The sequence below is a fragment of the Caloenas nicobarica genome, chromosome 9, assembly GCF_036013445.1.
Source record: "Caloenas nicobarica isolate bCalNic1 chromosome 9, bCalNic1.hap1, whole genome shotgun sequence".
Classification (NCBI taxonomy): Eukaryota; Metazoa; Chordata; class Aves; order Columbiformes; family Columbidae; genus Caloenas; species Caloenas nicobarica.
The window spans coordinates 17,706,337-17,724,948 of NC_088253.1; the positions used below are offsets into that span (position 1 = coordinate 17,706,337).

The 18,612-nt window shown below is 51.8% G+C and overlaps 1 protein-coding gene across 3 annotated transcripts in view; it reads left to right on the forward strand.

The window, feature by feature from the left end:
* HYDIN (HYDIN axonemal central pair apparatus protein) overlaps positions 1-18,612 on the forward strand; it is a 138,114-nt gene that overhangs the window by 91,300 nt on the left and 28,202 nt on the right. For 2 of the 3 annotated variants that reach the window (XM_065640591.1, XM_065640590.1), the window contains 21 exons: positions 1,671-1,848; positions 2,369-2,499; positions 3,155-3,288; positions 4,297-4,433; positions 5,265-5,392; positions 5,509-5,700; positions 6,088-6,237; positions 7,292-7,531; positions 7,824-7,992; positions 8,536-8,727; positions 9,561-9,731; positions 10,374-10,547; positions 11,712-11,920; positions 12,638-12,790; positions 13,087-13,270; positions 13,738-13,879; positions 15,110-15,275; positions 16,037-16,669; positions 17,275-17,487; positions 18,024-18,229; positions 18,400-18,582. In XM_065640591.1, coding sequence (XP_065496663.1) covers positions 1,671-1,848; positions 2,369-2,499; positions 3,155-3,288; positions 4,297-4,433; positions 5,265-5,392; positions 5,509-5,700; positions 6,088-6,237; positions 7,292-7,531; positions 7,824-7,992; positions 8,536-8,727; positions 9,561-9,731; positions 10,374-10,547; positions 11,712-11,920; positions 12,638-12,790; positions 13,087-13,270; positions 13,738-13,879; positions 15,110-15,275; positions 16,037-16,669; positions 17,275-17,487; positions 18,024-18,229; positions 18,400-18,582 — 4,085 coding nt within the window. The remainder of the gene's footprint in view (positions 1-1,670; positions 1,849-2,368; positions 2,500-3,154; positions 3,289-4,296; positions 4,434-5,264; positions 5,393-5,508; positions 5,701-6,087; positions 6,238-7,291; positions 7,532-7,823; positions 7,993-8,535; positions 8,728-9,560; positions 9,732-10,373; positions 10,548-11,711; positions 11,921-12,637; positions 12,791-13,086; positions 13,271-13,737; positions 13,880-15,109; positions 15,276-16,036; positions 16,670-17,274; positions 17,488-18,023; positions 18,230-18,399; positions 18,583-18,612) is intronic. The other variant, XM_065640592.1, reaches the window with a different exon arrangement.

The following is an 18,612-nucleotide window of genomic DNA, read 5'->3' on the forward strand; positions in this document are numbered from 1 at the left end:
GAGGAAGAAATTTTTTTATAGTGATGGTGGTGAAACACTGGCCCAGGTTGCCCAGAGAGATGGTGGGTGCCCCATCCCTGGAGACATCCCAGGCCAGGCTGGACGGGGCTCTAAACTACCTGATGTGGGTGAAGGCAGGGGTTGGACTGGATGGGCTTTGAAGGTCCCTTCCAACACAAACTATTCTATGATTCTACAGGAAGAAAAAGGGATGGGGAGAGGAGAAAAACAACTTGCCAGGAGAGTTGCACTCACAGCCAGGAGAGACAGGGCTGTAAGAATTCCTGCTGGGGGGCAGAGAAGGTTGAGTAAGCACAGTCCTGATCGACTTCCTTAATGATGACCTTTGCCAGCAGGTGGCCCTGCTGTCACACAGCAGCTGCTGTCAGGGACACTGGTGCTTTGGTAGCTCTTGGGACCCTGACTGCTGGGCTCTCTGGTGGTGCTGGCACTGGAGCTGGACAGTGCAGGCATTTGAGGGTCACTTTACCCAGGCTGTGCGGTCAGATGAGACTTACTGCTTGTTCCTGCCTATAACAAACCCTGCCTACCCCCTGCCAGCACTAAGCAGGACTTAAATACTCTCTTGTGTGGGCATGAAGTTCCTCTGCCAGAAATTCTAACAGCCCCCGTACTGGCCCCTCACTTCTCCAGCTTTGCGGGGCTGGAATAGCAAGAAGAGGAGTTTGCAGCTTCCCACCATCCCACCTTTTCTGTCCTGTCTGGATGTCTTCGAGCCGAAGCGGTGTTCCTGTGTCCTTTTTTGCAATGGGAAAAGGAAGCCAAATGGATTTCACATTTATTCGTGCGTGTCTCCCACAAGGAATGACACACTGCTGCCCTCTTCCTGTGAGCTTCTGAAGACACATCTTTGCTTGGACCTGTGCAGTTGCTGCTGTAACAGCATCACCAGCCCTGGTAGCTTGCCCAGGATCTGTCCCGTTCAGCAGCTTCTCCCTATAGCGTGGAGGGGAGCAGGAAGCCGCGGGTTCAGCCCTTCGTGCTGAGAAAAGCTGTGGCTGTGTCCTGTCACTCGGTGACAACACCCAGTGTTGCTGTCTGCTTGTATTTGCTCTCTACCTGGCTGGCCTGAGCCCACGCAGGGCTCAGATGGCTCTTCTGGAAGCCTGGAGAAGAGGTGTCCTTCCCTACAACACCTTCCCTGGGTCTCATCCTAGTCTCTGCGCCCATGTTTCCAGAGATTTACATCTGCTAGTCACCGTCAGTCTGGATAGGCTTGTGTACCCTCAGTGTAACTGCACAGGCAGGAGATGTTTGATTGGGATCTGTTAATAAGGGGTCAGGCCCCTCGACACCAGCCTGGGAACCACTGATGTGCTGTGACAGGAACTGCTGGCCCTGCTCAGAGCCTGGGCACTTCACTCATCTTCCATAGTGAATGGTAAAAGACCTGTTATTGCATCTGGCTCTTTCTAGCAGAGGGTAAACACTGTGACAGAAGAGCTGTGCTGTAGGTCTGTCCCATGGGAATGATCCCTATAAGCCCTCTGAAGGGATACTGCACCCTAGTGTGGGAGACTTCAGCTTTGGGATACGAGGAAGCCAGAAGGCGAGTTTGTCTGATGCTTTCTTATCTTTCAGAACTTTCCTTCTAGTCTCAGTGTGTCTGTTGTCTGAGCCATCCCTTCCTCTTCTCCCACACCCTGCAGGGTCACATCGAACCTCGCAAGGAGCAAGTGCTGAAAGTCTATTACCTGCCAGGAGTGCCTGGAGTCTTCTGCAAGACTTTTCAGATCCAAGTGGGTCACCTGAAGCCAGACAAGGTCTCCCTGAAAGGAGAGGCAAGCTTTCCCAGGATCTGCTTGGACCTTCCCAGGAACATCAAAGGTGAGCACTGCCTGTCTGCTCCTGAGGAAAGTCCTCTGGTTTTGGGTTTGGTTTTCCTGCCGCATGTCATACATCCCTAGGGCAGCTCACACCCATCTCCCCCAAGCCTGGAGATTTCAGGGCTGCCAGACCAACACTCAACCCTCTGGTTGCTTCCTGAGTCTCTCACAGACAAGCCTGTGTGGGCTTTGCCTCAGGAACCATCCTGCAGAGCTTGCCAGCGTATCTGTCAGAGTCCTGGAAAGACAATGGCTGGACAGAAATGCTTAGGAAAGCTGTAATGTGTGCTGGCAGGGATTTTGGCAGGGTTGGATTTGCATCATGTTGCAAAAATACTTGGAGAGGCAGATGAGTGGGAGTGAACATCAGGATTCAGGGAGGAGCAGCAGCATCCACTTTCCATAGATTGCTCAAGGAGTTGTGTTCTCTGAGAGAGGACAGTGTCAGGAGAGTGGGACTTCCCAGCTCAAATGGGAATGGTGCTGCGCCCACCCTATTTGTGGATGTTTTCTTCCTCTAGGAAATGAAAAATATGAGAAGGTCCTCAAGGAGGCAAAAGAAAAGATGGAAAAAGACAGACAGAGAGACGAAGCTGTTGTTCCGGGGGAGGCTGTGGCCACAGAGCCGCCCACAGATGACTCAGACACTGTGGTGAGAACAACTGCTGCCCTGTTTGGCATGTGCCACCCTCCTGCCGTGTTACTTGGGCCCCTTGTGCCCTGCAGCAGGTTCCCAGTGCCTTGCTGGCACTTGAGACCTCCCTGCCACTTCTGACCATTGTCATGCATTGGCTCAGCCTTGCTGCAGGGGCTGCCCACCTCTGGCAGTTGTCTCTCCCGTAGATGCACAAGCTTCCTGACTGTCCCAAGGAGAGATCCTGACTGAATTTATGGTACTTTGAAGGAGATGCAGGTTTATCTCTGGGGTATTTGTTGCTCACAACCCAAGCACTGCCAGGTTTACAGATCTTAGTAGTGGCAGCTCCCTTTTCAAGAGAGCTTTTGTCCAAGCTGCTTGGGCAGTGGCTGGAGGCAGGCAGGTACTTGGAGCACTGGAAGTTCCTGGCTTGTCTGACCAGATCAGCTTTTAAAGGAGTCACTGGGCAGGTGAAGATGCTGGAGTTCATTTCCCTTCAGATAAGGTCCTGGCTAAGAGAGCAGGAGGTGTCACAGACACTGAGCAGTGAGACAGGAGGACCCCGCCACCCCTCTCAACAAGAGCAGGGTGGGATCCTCTTTCAGAGACAAGCCTGTGCTTTGGGAAGGGCCTTTGCTAACCAGCCACCGTCCTTGCTTTCCTCCTGCAGCTCGACACTCTGCTGCAAATGCAGATGGAGGAGATGCTGATAGAGGAACATGCCCTGGAGCAGCAGAAAACTCTCGCCTCCGCTCCCCCAGAGGACGCTGCCTTTGACCAGCGTGCTTGTCAGAGGCTTCTCAAGTTAGTGGGGACTCCCGTACTGTCTCCAGGCACCCCAAGGGTAGCACCCATCAGCTCCTGAGAGTTCCTTGTTCCTGCAGAGCTTGGCATAGCTGGGGCCTTCAGAAGGGTGTGATCCTGCAAGCTTTGACGTGGTCTCTGTGAGCAACTGAGTGTCCTCACCTCTACAGTGCCACCCTGAGCTTTGGGGGTGCTCAGTTCCCCACGGACAACTCCAGTGCAGACCATCAAGCCCATCCAGACAGCATGGGTACCAGCCCTGCTGACCAGCTCTGAAAGAGGCAGCTCAAAGCTGGCAATTTTTTTCCAACAAGCAGATCATGCTAAGCAAAAAGAGCAGGGTGATGCACAGGTAGTAGCTTGACATATGCTAAATCAGGTGGCTTGGATGCTGGTGGGACTGCAGGGCTTACCTAGGTAACCTGGTCCTTCCTTTTGCTTCTTCATGATGAGGCACAGGAACCATAGGCTCCAGTTCAGGAAGATGATGCTCTGCAAATGAGATGGTTTATGTGTTTTCTCTAGTGGGATTACTCTGGAAAAGGATCTTTCCATGAATCTCATAGTTGTAGATTACTGCATTTACTGATGCTGCTTTTGGGACAGGTGTTGTTGCAGAGCAGTGAAGATTCCTGTGGGGCAAATTTTATCACAAGGTTCTGAAGCAGTGTCAGGCTTGGGCTGTACCCCTGGCTCAGCAGTTCCAGTGAGACCAGTGGAGGTCCAATGTACTTATCTACAACGGCTTTTCTTAGCAGAGGAGCTGTGACCAGTATCCATTTTAAACTAATTTTATTTTAATGCCCCATTGCTAGCTGGTAAAACCGAAGACCTACACTCCCTGTGACCTTCTGAAGTCTTATTACCAGATGGTCAGGCCTTGGGTTTCACTGCCTAGAGCTGAGTTTTTACAGCAGTGGATACAGAAATATCCACTTTATTTGCCTTTTCCACCCACTTGGAAACAGAGCCAGGCTGTGGTTTGACTGTCCTTGCTCCTCCTTTCAGAGCTCAGCTGCCTGAGTATGTCCTGGACTTTGGCTACGTCATTCTTGGTAACATCCACACACACATAGTGAAGATCACCAACACCGGGCAGTTCCCGGTGTCCTTCCATGCCAACGGACGGGTCCTGCATGACACAGGTAACTAGTGCTGGAGAGACTTCACGTGGGCTTGGAGGAGCTCTGGCAGAGTAGCTGAATCCACTGGCCGTGGGGAGTTTTTTTGAGAGCTTATGTAGCTTTTTCCTCCTTGGGACTTTCTGCTTTAGAGCCAGAGTTCTCAGGACCAGCAGTGCCCAGAGACCTGGCCTACCTGCGATTGCCTGAACACCTCATTGCATGGGCCAGGTGGGCTCATCACCTTGGTCACCTCTCAACATCTTCTGCTCTTGGCCACCACAAGCATCATCTGAGTTTCTTTGCGCACTCTGCGGGCTTGTGTTGTGAACAGATGGGACCCTTTGTGGTTTGGAAGTGCTTTGTTTAGAGTTCATGATGTCATAGCACTTCTGTTCAGCCTTTATTGAGAAAACAGTCTGAGAGGTCTTCTGGTGTATCAAAACAGGCCTTGAGGTAAGGCTGTGGTACCATCAGACAGTGACTCACTGTCTGAAGGGTGTTCAGGTGTCTTGTCTAAGTTGTTTTGCAGGGAGCACCACAGTCTGGGGGAATCATAGTTGGAAATCCTCCTTTGGGGAGGTCTGTGCATCCTTCCCAGGGATGCCAGATGAAGGCACTGCTGGAGCTGCTCAACTGATATGTTTCCTCTTTACCATGTGGGTCTTGGATTCTGGCTGTGAACACTCTTTCTCCTTGTGTGGTGACAAAGGAGAAAGAGTGGCAGGTTTCTCTGCAAATGCAAAAGGGATCCCTCACAGAGCTGCCAGCCAGGACACCCATATGTTCTTAATGTGTTTATGACACATTCATGTCGATTGTGTATCTCAGCTGCTTTATTTTCATCTGTTTAAGGTTTCAGAGTGGAGCTTGACCGTGTGAAGCACCTGCCCTACTGTGAGACCGAGACATTCGAAGTGCGCTTTGACCCACAAAGTGCCAGCCTGCCACGGGAAGAGGTGGACGTGCTCATGCCCATCAAGGTACCACATGCTTCCTCACCTCCCTGTGCCTGCACTGCCTTCTTGGGCAGCTGTCAGGTTGGACACAGCAGCAGGTGTCACCTTGACTCTCAGCTGGATGCTCTGTCCTTCACTAGGTAGCGGGAGGCCCCACGTTTCACCTCCGCCTCCGTGCCAACGTGACTGTGCCGTCCCTCTGCCTCTCCAGGGACAGACTGCAGTTCTCCACTATCCAGTGTGGGCAGTGTCAGGAAGAAACTGTCCAGCTCCACAATCAGTTCCAGGTCCCCTGTAAATGGTTCATCACCATGAATGAGCCTGTTCAGAAGGTAAAGCACAGACAACGTGTAACATAGACCTTCTTGGTTGGGTTTTGTCTCTGTTGCATTTTTCTGCCCCTATGGCTGCCCGAGCACTTGGGCTACAGCTCGTTTGAGGAAGCATTGGAGGGCACAGAGCAAGGCTGGTTCACCTGAACCTGTTAGCCGATACCTCACTTCTCTGCCACCTTCACCTGTTCCTCCTCTTCTGAGGACAGTGCCTCCCCATCTGTCTGCCCTGCCTGCATGTTTTCCCTCCAATTCTAGGCCAGTAGTGGCCATGGCTGGTTTGGATGTGGCTGCTGTCAGCACCGTGACAGTATCTCAGCACTGCAGGAACTGAAGTTCTGTCCTCGCAGACCAAGGAGCCCTCACACCATTGTTTTTTGTGCTCAGGTGGACAAACATTTGCCAGCGAACATACGTCTGAGGCTGCTCCAGGAGCTGAACGCCAAATCCTGTATCTTCCAAGTGCTGCCCTCAGCTGGAGCCCTTGCTCCAGGAGAGCGATGCCATGTGCAAGTCAGGTTTTCACCAAAAGAAGAGGTGAGATCAGCAGGTGTCACTCCCGGGAGGTCTGGCAGATCAGTGTGGTAACAAGAGCCCAGCACAGGCAGGAAGAGATGAGGAGCTTTCTGCAAGCCCCATACACGCTATGCCTCAGTTTACCCTGCAGCAAACTCTTCTGAGAGGTGCTTTGAAGTCCTCATGTGGAGCTTGCACAGAGAGCATCAGGGCACTGTGGTGTGGCTCCCTCTTGGCATGTGGAGGGAAATCTGCCTGTTTTCCCTTGCCTTCCCCCACTGTGTGGGCGTATTTGCAGGCCGCAATGCCCTGGTGCAGAGCAGCTGGCACACTTGTGGGGGATAACCTTGAAAAGGCTAATCTAGGTTAATCCTGCTGCTGGTACCAACAGACAAAACAGCCACTAGACACCTTCCTGGGCACAGCAGGGCAGTCACCTGCCATGGTGTGCTGCCAGCGGTCCCTGTGGCTTTGGCCCAGCCAGCCTGTGTGTTCCCAGGCAGTTTGGGAATCCGCCTAAATGATGGAGCATTCCCAGAAGTAGTTTGTGTGTGGCCACTTGTGACTTGGAAACTGGCAGTGTGTGACAGTGCGGACACAAGTGCTTCCATGCCTGGGAACAGTCCCAAAGATCTCTTGTAGAGATGTCACCATCTTGTGTCTGGCTTTGACCAGAGCCAAATTCTGACCAGAGAACATGACCCTTATTTCTGGCCAGTGAGAGCTCATCCGCCTCTTTCATGCAGCTGATGTTTGCAAGGACTCTGTCTGGGCAACATAACCCTGAGGACCTTTCTCATAAGCATTGAGCTCCCTCATGACTAAGTGAAAACATCTGATACACCATTTTAGATCCATCTGATGTAAAAATATCCAGTTACACTTCACAGCACAATTCATCCCAGTTACTCAGAGCCAGCACGCAGGTGCTGTAGCCTCTGCTGTGTGTAAATACCTGTTTTCCATTCACCTTAGAGGTACCAATAACAGCCCTGACCTTGGGGCAAGGGTTGAATTTGTGACCCTGTCACCTGTGACTTCATGGTGGAACTTTCTGCACTTCTCTCTCTTTCAGAAATTCTACAGAAATGAGCTGAAGATTAACATCTGCCAGAGCAGCCAGCACATCTGGCTACAGGTGTCAGGCCGGGGACTGGAGCCACAGCTGGAGTTCAGCCCCACTGTGCTCGAGCTGGGACCGTTGCTGCCATACAGCTGTGGGGCAGAGGGGACTGTGCTGGTGAGGAACCCATGTGAGTTCCCCATCGAGTTTTACTCACTGGAGTTTGACGAGCAGTACCTTGCTGAGGAGCAGGTGAGAGGGAAGGTCTGGTCCCCACGCACATGTTCCCGTAGCTTCACAGTGCTCCAGCATTCCCAGGATCATCTCTATCCCCTATCCTGGGATGATGGAGACATCCCCAGGGCAAAGCCTGGTGGTGTTTCAGGGCCATCCAGCTCTGCTGGAAGGCTGTGGAGGGGCTTGTATAGTTCGTGGTGTTGGGAGGAAGAAATGAGGGAGAAGGTAGGTTGGCTGGGGAGTCTCTTCATGTGATGAGGGTCAAGTAACACATCTTGTATGTGGTTTCTCTTCACTACATGCACAGATCCTGCGGATGCTTAAGGACTATGATTGCCACAACACCTTGTTGCTGCCGCTGCGCACCCCGGGTGAGAAGCTGCCTCCAGAGCTGCTGGAGTACTATCAGGACCAGAATAGACTGCAGGATGAGCAGGCAAAGTCCAAGACTGGGGAATCAGCAGGCCAGGACAATGGTGAGGGTTTGACGTTGGCTGTCGTGAGTGTGCACACAGCAGGGAGTCCAGCCCGCATATCCTGAGCTCTCCACCATCTCCTTCTCCGTGGAAAGCCCATGCTTTTAGCAGCTGCCAATTCCTCAGCCTGGTGGAGGAATTCCTGGGTGAAAGTCTGTGGCTTGTAACATGCATCCTTTACCAGCCCTGAGTGCAGCCAGAGGAAACTCATACCTGTCTGCCATGGAATGGGGACATAATCAGGATATCCCCTTGTGTCCCTCAGCCACGAAGAGTAAGATTGGATGAGTTCTTCAGCCAGTCGAGCCAGGTCTAACGTCACTGGCTATTTGGTATTTGCCCCTTCCCAGAAACAAAACCACAAGTTCAAAATCCCCCTGGGGGCAGAGACAGCCTGGACAGGCTTCTCAGTGCCTTGGGAGTCTCCCTCCTTGGGAAACATTTAATCTTTTGCATGTGGCCATGTAAAGTGGTGAATGGCAAAGAGCAGGTTGCCTGGCCATGTTCACTGTCTTCTTCCTTCCCTGTGTACTTCTTCCTCAGCAAACTCAGAAGATGTCCAGTCTCTGCCAGATCAAGGAGGAAAGATCCCACTTGGGATCGTTCGCACCATCTCATCCCATAGCTCAGTTGTTCCCTCCACCATTTTTGATGAAAGCCAGTCCATCAAGGTGGACTCTAAATCTGAATATGTAGAAGAGGAGGAGGAAGGTGTTGAGAAGAGATATGGGACAGGTAATAACCCTAAACTCTTAACTTATTTTATATCCTTTGTGACAAAAGGGCCTCGGTGGAGGACTTCAGTGTCATCTCCATCACTTCACTGCAGCCTTGTGCCATCTTTACTCCTGTAGGCCCTGAATCTGCTCTTCTATATGAAGTCTGTAGGATCCTGAGAAGAGTCTGGGGCAGGGACAAGTGAGAGGCCAGGGAGGTCTTTCCCAGCTTTGCCAAATGAGCACCGTTGCCTTCAGGAGCTGCTGGGGTTGGGAAGATGCTGTTCCGTTTCCTAGGCAGGGCAGCATGTTCTCTGTCCTCTGGCACTGCAGGCTGAGGTGGCTTTTGGTGACTTCCTAAGGGCAGAGCTGGGAGCTCTTTCCAAATGCTGTTATGGTGAATTGAGAGCCCAGACACATTTCCTGGTGTAATATTCCTAAAGCATCCAGCTCTTGGATAATTGCTTGATCCCCAAATGAAGCCTCTCCCTTGGGACTGTCTAAACTGCCAGGTCCTGCCTGTGCCCCCCTTACTCAGCAGGACCTGGGACCTACCTCCCATGAGGACCATGTTGACAGTACATGGAAGGAGATTTGGCCCAGTCCTTTTAGGTATTGCCAGATGCTCATTCTTTCCTCTTTCTGCCACTCCATTTACTATACTCTGAACAGGCATCTTCACCAGCATTTAGGGCAGATCCTGATCTGCACAAGCCTAAAGGAAGGGCATGGGGAGACCTCGGGTGTGACATTGGTTTCAGCAGTGCCTCTTCTCCCAAGACCTGAAGGGATGGGGAGGGTGATCAGGATCACAGGTAGGCAGCAGGCTGACTTCTACCCACTTCTGCTCAGGAGAGTGTCGGCGAAGCACTGTCAGCAGCAAGGCGACCGTGGGGGAACTGGATGACGGCCCTGTCTGTAGGGCCATTGCCCGCCACCTCGGCATCGACATCTCTGCAGAAGGGCGCGCGGCCCGAAACCGCAGAGGAATTGTTGTCATTGTCCATGGGGCACCCCTGACAGGTAGGTGAGCTGCAGCCCTTGGCTGCAGGAGTGGAGGAAGCAGGAGAGACACATCCTGGTGGACTGTGGTGCTTGGTTGACCAGCCAAAGCAAAGCAACGGAAGCCATAGCCCTGCCAGTACATGAAACGGTCCCAGGCCTTCACCCGGCTGGTGTAAGTGTTCTGGCTCATCTTGCGTCTGTACAGCTGGGCTCTTGTTCCCCCAAACAGGGTGGCCATGTCCCTGTTGCTTTGTGGGACTGCATTGCTCAGTGTCCATGTTGCCTCATGGGAGCAGTTGCTGGGGTACTGACCCCCAAACCATGCCCAGGTGTTGCCTGAGACAACACTGACCGGTACAGGCTGGCAAACAGTCTGGGTGATGGTGGGACAGGGCTCCAAACAATGTCCTGGCCCAGGACTGAGGTCACCACAACGGACAAAGTCCTCAGCTGAACATGAGGTGGAGATGATCCACCTGGCTGAAGAGTTCAGCACTTGTAACCATGCTCAAGGTGCCTCCCTTGTGGTTTCCCCCTAACAGGGCACTAGCTTTTTGACCGTTCTTGAAATTTTGAAGCCCTGTTTGGGGGCTTTCCAGAGCCTATCCCTGAAAATGCCTCATGTGCAAGCGTCACCAAGCAGCCTTTCTCTCCCTCAAGGAAAGACGGCAGCAGTGGTTGCTCTGTCGAAATATTATGGCGCTGCCTGCTTGTCCATTGACACCGTGGTGACAGAAGCCATCTCAGACAGGAGCAGCTCGGCAGGGCTCCGTGCCCGGGAGATGTGCGTCAGGGCTGCCATCGAACAGAGCCGTAAGGAGACAGAAGAGGCCGGTAAGGAGAAATGCTGAACCCAGAGCAGCACTTCAGAAACCCCCCATGACCATCCACTTCTGCTTCCTTCAGAGAAGAAGTCTGACAGCCCTTGGGTTTCTTAGAAAGGATGGGTGTAGTGTGTAGAAATGCAATGCCATTTCATAAAGCATCTCTGGCTATTAAAAACAATCTCTGTTTTAAGGGCTCAGACAAAGGCACTTTTACTGCCCTTGGGCTTCTTGGCACATGTTACTTTTTCTAGGAGCAGCGAAGCACACCTGTATCTTTCTCAGAGTTTTTAATATTTCCTTGAAGCTGAATCCAGCTTGCTTCTCATGGCCATCAGGCAGAACCACTGCCCTATTTAATGAGGAAAAAGCCCTCTGAAGTGTCACTAAGCACTAGACAAGTGACTTTGAGGGTGGCTTCACAAACATGAGAGGAAGGGAAGAATAACCTCCCAGGGGAGTTTCAGACGAGACACACTGTGGATGAGCTCTTTTCTCTGAAGATTTTCCTATACATGCTGTCAGTTCACGCAGCTCGTGTGTGTTGTGCTGTTCTCCACCTGAGACTGGAGACTTTTAGGAAACTTTATTGGGCAGTCGATGCCTGGAACTCTGCCAGGTGAGGCCAGACCTTGGCTCTTGTGAGGGAAGTTTTGTGTTGCTCAGCTTTGAACCTGGTTGGGTTGGGAGCTGATGGAAGAAAGAGGGGCCTGGGTCACCAACAGGGTTATCCCACACAGAGGATTTAGCTCTAGTGGAGATGGGTGATGCAGGTGGGGCAGGGCTGTGTTACACTCTCCATGTGAGAAACCAGGATGAGTGCAAGGTATGGAAATGATCGTCCTGGAAGATAAACCCTTGGCTTGATCCACAGGGGAGCTACTGTGCAAATGGCGTCACGTGCACACCTATTTGTTGGGCGGGACATAGGGCAGTGCATTAAAAACTCTCTGGCTTTAAAACCCATCTGATGGTGTGTTTTGTCATGCTAATAAGAGAAGCAAAGAAGGAGCTGCTTCTGGAAGACAGTGCTGCTAGTGCCTGGCAGGCTGAGGGACATGGGCGGTGTCCCTGCCAGGGCACAGGGCTGTCCCCAGTGGCTTGCAGGTGCCTGCTTGCTCCCCAAAGCACAGGGCTGTCCCCAGCCCTGCTGAGCTGTCTGTCCCCTCCGCAGGTCAAAACACAGATGTCTCCCTCGGCCTGCAGCTCAGCGTTGAGGCTAAGCAGAGCCCAGGGGTAAGCCAGTCCAGCTCTGTGGACCAAGTCAGCCTGAAGTCCATCAGTTCCCGAGTCCAGGGCAGCATCGCAGCAGGAAAGAGGAAGACAAGTGTCCACACATCCCAATCACAGAGACAGCATCTAATGGATCCAACAGGCTCCCAGGTGAAGTGTGATCTGCACTGGTTTACACATGGGACCTTTCTGTTGCTTTGGGAATCATAGATCGGGTTGGAAGGGACCTTCAAAGCTCATCCAGTCGAACCCCTGCCCTGAGCAGGGACATCTTCACTAGCTCAGGTTGCTTGGAGCCCCATCCAGCCTGGCCTGGGATGTCTCCAGGGATGGGGCATCCACCACCTTTCTGGGTAACACGGGCCAGTGTTTCACCACCCTCATCATAAAACTTTCTTTCTTATATCTAGTCTGGATCTTCCTCCTTTTCATTTAAAACCATTACCCCTTGTCTTATTGCTACAGGCCTTAGTAAAAGTGAAGGGGCTGCTTTTATTGGAGGCTCCTTGTCACCTAGAACCTGGTGCAGGACTCTGCAGTGCAGTGAGCCAGCTGGGCAGGCTGGAGATTGTGTGGGGTGGGAACAAAACCCTGTGGTCCAGCAGAAAAACTCTACTGGATCTTAAAGTTTGTTGACAAAGTGCAGTCCTGGCTAACATGGCGGTATGGTGCAGCACCAGGAGCTCACAAACTTAGGTCTCTGCTCGCCGAGGGATGTGATCCCTCAGGGCTGTCCCCTGGAGCTGCCGGCCTGCAGTCCTGTTCTAGTCACCTGCTAGTGAGAGACCCCAGCTCCAAGCATGGCAGTTGGAGTTCTGGAGTTTCCAAAGTGTTTGATTTTTTTTCTTGTGGTGTTCAATGTCACAGGGCTTGTGTGGCTCTCATCCCACCTTTTCCCTTCCCTGCGTTCCTACGCAGCAATGGCTGACCATCAGCAGCAGCACGGTGGGAGAACCAGGCTTCATGAGCTGCGTGCTGCCTGAGGACTTGTTGGTGGCCATCCTGTCTGAAAGGCTGCAGGTACATGGGGTGGGGGCAAATTATATGTTCTGCTACAGAAAGGCAGCAAGGTACAATTTGGAGAGGAAGGGATGTAGATCTGCATTTGCAGAAGTCCTGGGCTGTGTGCAGGGATCCTGGGGTGAAGCTGCAGATGCTGTAAGTTGGTAGAGCATAAGGAAAGTTCAGAGCTTTTCTGAGCTGATGCACATGGAACAACAATGGCTGGTGTCCTTTGACATGTGGCTTTACTGTCCAGCTGAGAGCCCAATGTGTGTGATAGCTGACTTTCCATTCCTTTTCCACTTCATTTGCAGTTGAGTGACTGCTACCAGGGAGTAGTGTTTGATGGTCTGGAGACCCTCTTTGCATGCAATACAGAGTCTGCTCTCCTCTGCCTGCTGAAAGCTGTTGGAAATCGGCCTTATATTTATCTTGTGAACCTGTTCCAGGATTATGCTGCTTTTAAAGCCAGGGAGAAAGCTGCAAAAGAGCAGGAAGGTAAAACTCTTCATCTCCATACCTCTCAAATCTTCTCTCTTAAGCCCTCAACCTTATCTGTGGGATCTACGTAACCAGCAGAGCTTGTAAGAAATGTTTTCATTAATCCTCCTACTTTCTGCCTCGATGTAGCCAGCACTCAGTTCATGGTTGCTTAAAATACAGCAGAGCTAAGGCAGTAAGACTTATCTTAGTCTCTAACATTAAAGCTTGGGCACAAGTGCAACCTGTTGTGGCTCAATAACTAACCACCAGCCAGCTATCCACAATGCTGGTGCATGGGAACTCGCTGATCGGCAATAGTTTAGGGGATTGTCTGAGTTTTGGAGCAGAGATATGAGCTCCCCAGTATCTCCTGGCAGGATGATAGGCTGGGTTGGGGTGGAGTTGCAAGTCCTTGCAGCTCACTCTGAATATCAAGCTCTGTTTGCAGTCACTAATGGTTTCTCTTCTGGTCTGTACTGAAGAGCGGGAGCAGGAAGAAGCTGCCAGGAGGGAAAAAGCACGTTTCTTGGAGATGGATGAGGATGAGTATGATGCCCTTACTGAGGAGCAGAAAACTCGGTTTAATAACAGTATACGACAAGCCCAGCGTGAGAGGAAGAAGAGGTATGTAAGCCTTCCATGGATTACTCACCAGGATAGTGTCCCTGACGGGTTTCCATGCTCCAGACACCTTGGTTGAGCTCAGAGGGGTTACAGAGCAAAGGCCAAAACCATTACAAGTGGCACAAGGATGGCTAGTTCCACCTCCCTGGTTCCCAACAGAGGAAGGACCTTCTTCCAGCGAAATGACGTCATCTTCTCTCCATTTTAATGATGAACCCTCCAGCTTAGATGCTGTCTGCAGGGAGCTGGGCTCCGGGTTTGCTTTGCCACTGCACTTATAAGCATCTGTAAGTTAATTATGTTGATTCTCACCTTCTTCACCAAACCAGAGGGGTTGTTGTGTGGGTTGGTGTGAGGTGCAGCTGTACTGGCTTGGTGTATCTACCAGCCCTGCTGCAGGTGAAGTCCTTACAATACTGATCTCCCAGGGTTTTCCTCACTGACACCAACCATAAAAGCTGGTGTCTCTTGGGCTTATCTTCAGCTGCAGCAGCAGGTGAGCCTGGGAGAAGCTCTGATCCAGCAAAGCGGGGGGATGCATAGGATAAGTGTGAAACTGGGAGGGGGACCTGCTTAAAACAGCCTGTATTTCAGCACTTCTTTCAGCCCGAGCTGAAGTTTAACTGGGAGGAGATCACTAGGACTGATCTAAATCATGATTTCCAGATCAGACAGTGCAAGTTTCCCATAATCAGGGCTGGATTCCAGCAGGAAACCTGGTTGTTTGGAGCCTGTTTTGCAGGAGGGGAGTTACTGCAGCCTTTGCTTTCTGATCAGTGTGATTATTCTCTCAAAGGAGCAGACTATGCCCAGGGAGAAGGAGGACTGGAAAAGCCAAGTATTGGTGCAGGGATAACTAGGTGTTAGTGATTTGCAAGCTGGTTTACACTGAGAAATCAAGAGAGGGCTTCAGGCATCCGTGCAGAGAAAGGGTGGATCAGTCTTTGACAGCGTGCTGGAGGTGTCCAGGTGGACCTTACCAGAGAAGTTGCACCATTTAGACCTTACAACAGTAAGGCTTAGATTTGGCTGGCCCTGGAGGTTCCCTCCCACCTTCCCACAGTTTGGATGTTCCCAGCCTCCCCAGGTTGAGGGATGCCCATGGAGATGGTCTAATGGTTCTGCCTGGCCTCAGGGTCAAGGAATGAAATGTGGGACCAGCTGGGATTGCAGCGAGCCCAGATTTCTAGTGGTGACCCTCAGGCATGTTTTCTGTTTGGCTTGCTGCAGGGAGATGGAGCGGCTGGCTCGAGAGCTTGAGGAAAAGCACCAGCGGGAGCTAGAACGCTTGAAGGAGGAAGAAGAGCTGAAGAAGAAGTCTAAGCGGGGAAAGAAAGATCTTGGAAAAGACAAAGATCATGCTTTGAGGAGGAAAAGCCTGTCTGCAGTCAGACAGGTGGGTGGTTGTGTTTAGAGAGATGAGTAAAAGCCCTGGAGACCTTCCTCCTGGGCTGTACCATTCTCTGAGAAGCCAGCAGCCACACACAGTGCTGGGGACAAGGATCTGGCCATGAGTAACATGTGGGACTGTGCTGGGAAACAGCAGCTGGTGTTGGATCATGCTGCTGCTTCACTGGGGATGTTTTCCCATGGGTTTGTAGCAGACCTGCTCTTTGGATCATGCTGCCTTTGAGTCATGGCTTCACATAACTCCATACATTCACTGTGAAGCCCTAGGGAGTTATAGTCCAGCATTTCTCCCTGCTCTGCATGTGACTTAAACCTCTGAGCCACTGACCCATCTGGGATGTGTTATCTTTTCCTACGTGTCTGGCAGGAGATAGCACCAGGCCTTAGGTATTCATTAGCAACCAGACTTTCCAAAGAGTCAGCCTGCTGCAGGAGTGCTCAGCACACCAGAAACAAGCTCAGAAGATTGCACAGTAGTAAGGGGGTGTCTCAAGTTCCCTGTTTGGGTTGGGAAGCTGTTCTGTTTCTCAGCTGGTTTGCCGGACTCTTTGTCAGTCTGGCACTGGGGAGTTTGCTTTCAGTTGAGCTACACTGGGTACCAGCTGTGTTCTGAACTGGGATTTGTAGAGCACCTAGCACAGGTCTCAGGCGAGGCTTGGGTTGCTATTGTAAAACTCGTCACTGTCCTACAGCATTTGAGTTGGTGCTTTGAAATGCTCACTGTTTTTTCCTGCTCCTCCTGCCCAGAATGTGACATCTCCCAGCACCACCAATGCATCTGCCAGCAACCGGTCTGATGTCATTGAGGGGGTAGACAAGAAGGCATCTGTAAAGGAGCGCCCAGGCTCTGTGGCAGGTGACAAGGAAGATAAGAAGTGGAACAAGGTTGCCTCAACAGATACCTGTCCGGTGTTGGTTGTGGAACCTGCAGACCCAGGACAGGGGGAAACCACAACCCTGAGTGACAGCGAGAAGAACTTGGCCCTGAGGTTTAAGATCTACGAGGCATCGCAGAAGAACGTCATGCATATTTTGTCATTCTGGGACAGGGTCCAGGGTATTCTTCTATTCCCTCTGAACTACGAGGAAATGCGGCAACAAGCAGAAGACCAGCGCCAGCGTTTATCCAGCCGCAGGACCCGAAAGGACAGAGAGAAGGAGCGTCAGGAGAGGCTGGAGAAGGAACGACTGGAGAAGGAACGACTGGAAAAACTGAAGGCTCTCGAGGAATCAGAGTTTTCTCAGCTGGAAGGGGAAGGTGCAGAAGGGTTGTCCAGAGGCCAGGATGTTGGTGTGCCCTGCTTGGACATCCAGGTGCTGGGCTCAGAAGACGTGACCAGGATGATCCTGGAGAGTGGCAAGCTGCCCACAGCAGAGCAGGTAAAGCCCTGCAAGGCTCAGATGCTGAGCCTGCTGTGGTCTGGGCCCTGGTGCATTGTGTCCTGCCAGGTGACAATGGCACAGAGCGTCCAGGCCACTGATGATGTTCCACAATGGCTCCACAGCAGCCAGGTGGCTGGGGAGGTTCTCAGCATCCCCTGGATGGGTGGAAAGAGGGAGTGCTCTCTGGTTAAGCATCCTACCTGTTCCAAGAGTTTCCTAGTCTGGAAATCATTAAAAATGGTCGCAGCACAGCTCATGGTCATTGTTTTCTTCAGCTGAGGCACTCAGAGGAGAGGTTTCTCTCTAGGTCCCACTTGTAGGTCCTGGCCCTGCTCTGGAGCCTGTTCACCCCACTAGGCATAAAAAGGCACTGTATTTCTTATAAATTAACAAACAAAAACCCCACGAACACCAAAAAAAACCCCAAAACCTCAACCAACCAAAAAAACTCTCCCAAAATAAAAAACAACAAAACCAAAACAACAACAAACAAAAAAATGCCTCTGCACAAAATCAAAACATTGACGAAAGCTTTGTGCCTTTAAGGAAGTGTGAGGATGAAGGTGTCAGGAGTATAAACAGGGTTTTCTCTTATGCTTTAGATCCTGGATGACCTGGGACTGGGTCTCTCGGGGCCTCCCATTCCCCCGACCGCTTTTTACTCTGTGATCCGTTACCCGGAGAAGCGGTCGGCCACAGCAGCAGGAGAAGCCCTCAAGCACTTCATCTTTGTTGTGCCAGAAGTTGCCACTGCAGAAGAAGAAAAGACTGACACTGAAAGTCTCCAGGATCTCGCCATTGTGCCCACAACGAAGGTGCCAGGGCAGCGGCCAGACTCGGTGTGGGGGGCAGGCGGGATGGAAAAGGGTCTCTGTGGAAGGGCTGTGAAGATGTGACAGGGCTGCATACCGGCAGACACCCCTTCTGTCTGCCAGAAGAGACAGCTCTGCTTGAGACATAGGGCAGTTCTGTAAGACGAGGAAAAAAAAATCACCTAAAATCATCAACTTCTAAACCGTTGTGGTTCAACTTCATTTCTCTGCTGACAGAAGGTGGGGATCAATGAGAGCAGGGAGAGAAGCAATATAATATTGAAATAGTATTCAGAATAATGAACAAGAAGCACCATTGCTGTACACTGAGGGTTCTGGACCAGGAGAGATATTGTAGGCAAAACACAGTCCAATCAGGAACACCAAGCCTCTGGGCAGATGTGAAACCAGTAGATGCTGGTTGTTTACTTATTCTCTCCCCTGTTCATTAACAGACCCACAGCTTGCTTTCCAGGATGGGGATGTCTCAGGGCAGGTCTCACCTTTCTCTCCCTTTTCTCTCTCCCCTTGGTGTGAAGACCTCAGAGCAGCAGGTCAGCCCAGCCAGGAGTTGGTCAAGGAAGGAGAAAGTCGCGGGCAGCCGGGAGGCCGGGAAGGAGAAGCGAAAGCGAAGCTCGGGCCGCAAGAGACTTCGTCAGGGGTCGGGCTCAGCAACATCCGCAAGTCCCACCAGGGTGCACCAAGGTGGTGTGGACACCATCCCATCCCCAAGGAGACCCGTTAGGTGAGCTGTGTGGGGGGAGGTGACCCCTCTGCTCCATGGCCGTGTTGTCAAATGAGGTCCACGGTCTCCAGCTCTTCTGCCAGTGCCTCCATGGGACAGCAAGTCCACAACTCTCTTCCTTGTCTCATTTGCTTGTTAGCAATGTCTGACGCCTCCTCTTTAATTACCAGACTGAGCAGATGCCGATGGATAGTGCCTGCTGGCGGCGAGGTGGAACTGAGGGTCCACTTCAGCTCCACAGTGCAGGGCCAGTTTGACCAGACGCTGCATTTTGAGATCCTGGGGACAAACCGACTGTACCAGCTGCACTGCAGGGGCACCTGCCTGTACCCCACCATCAGCAAGGACCCACGGTATGGCTGAACTCAGAGCCAGGGCTGCCT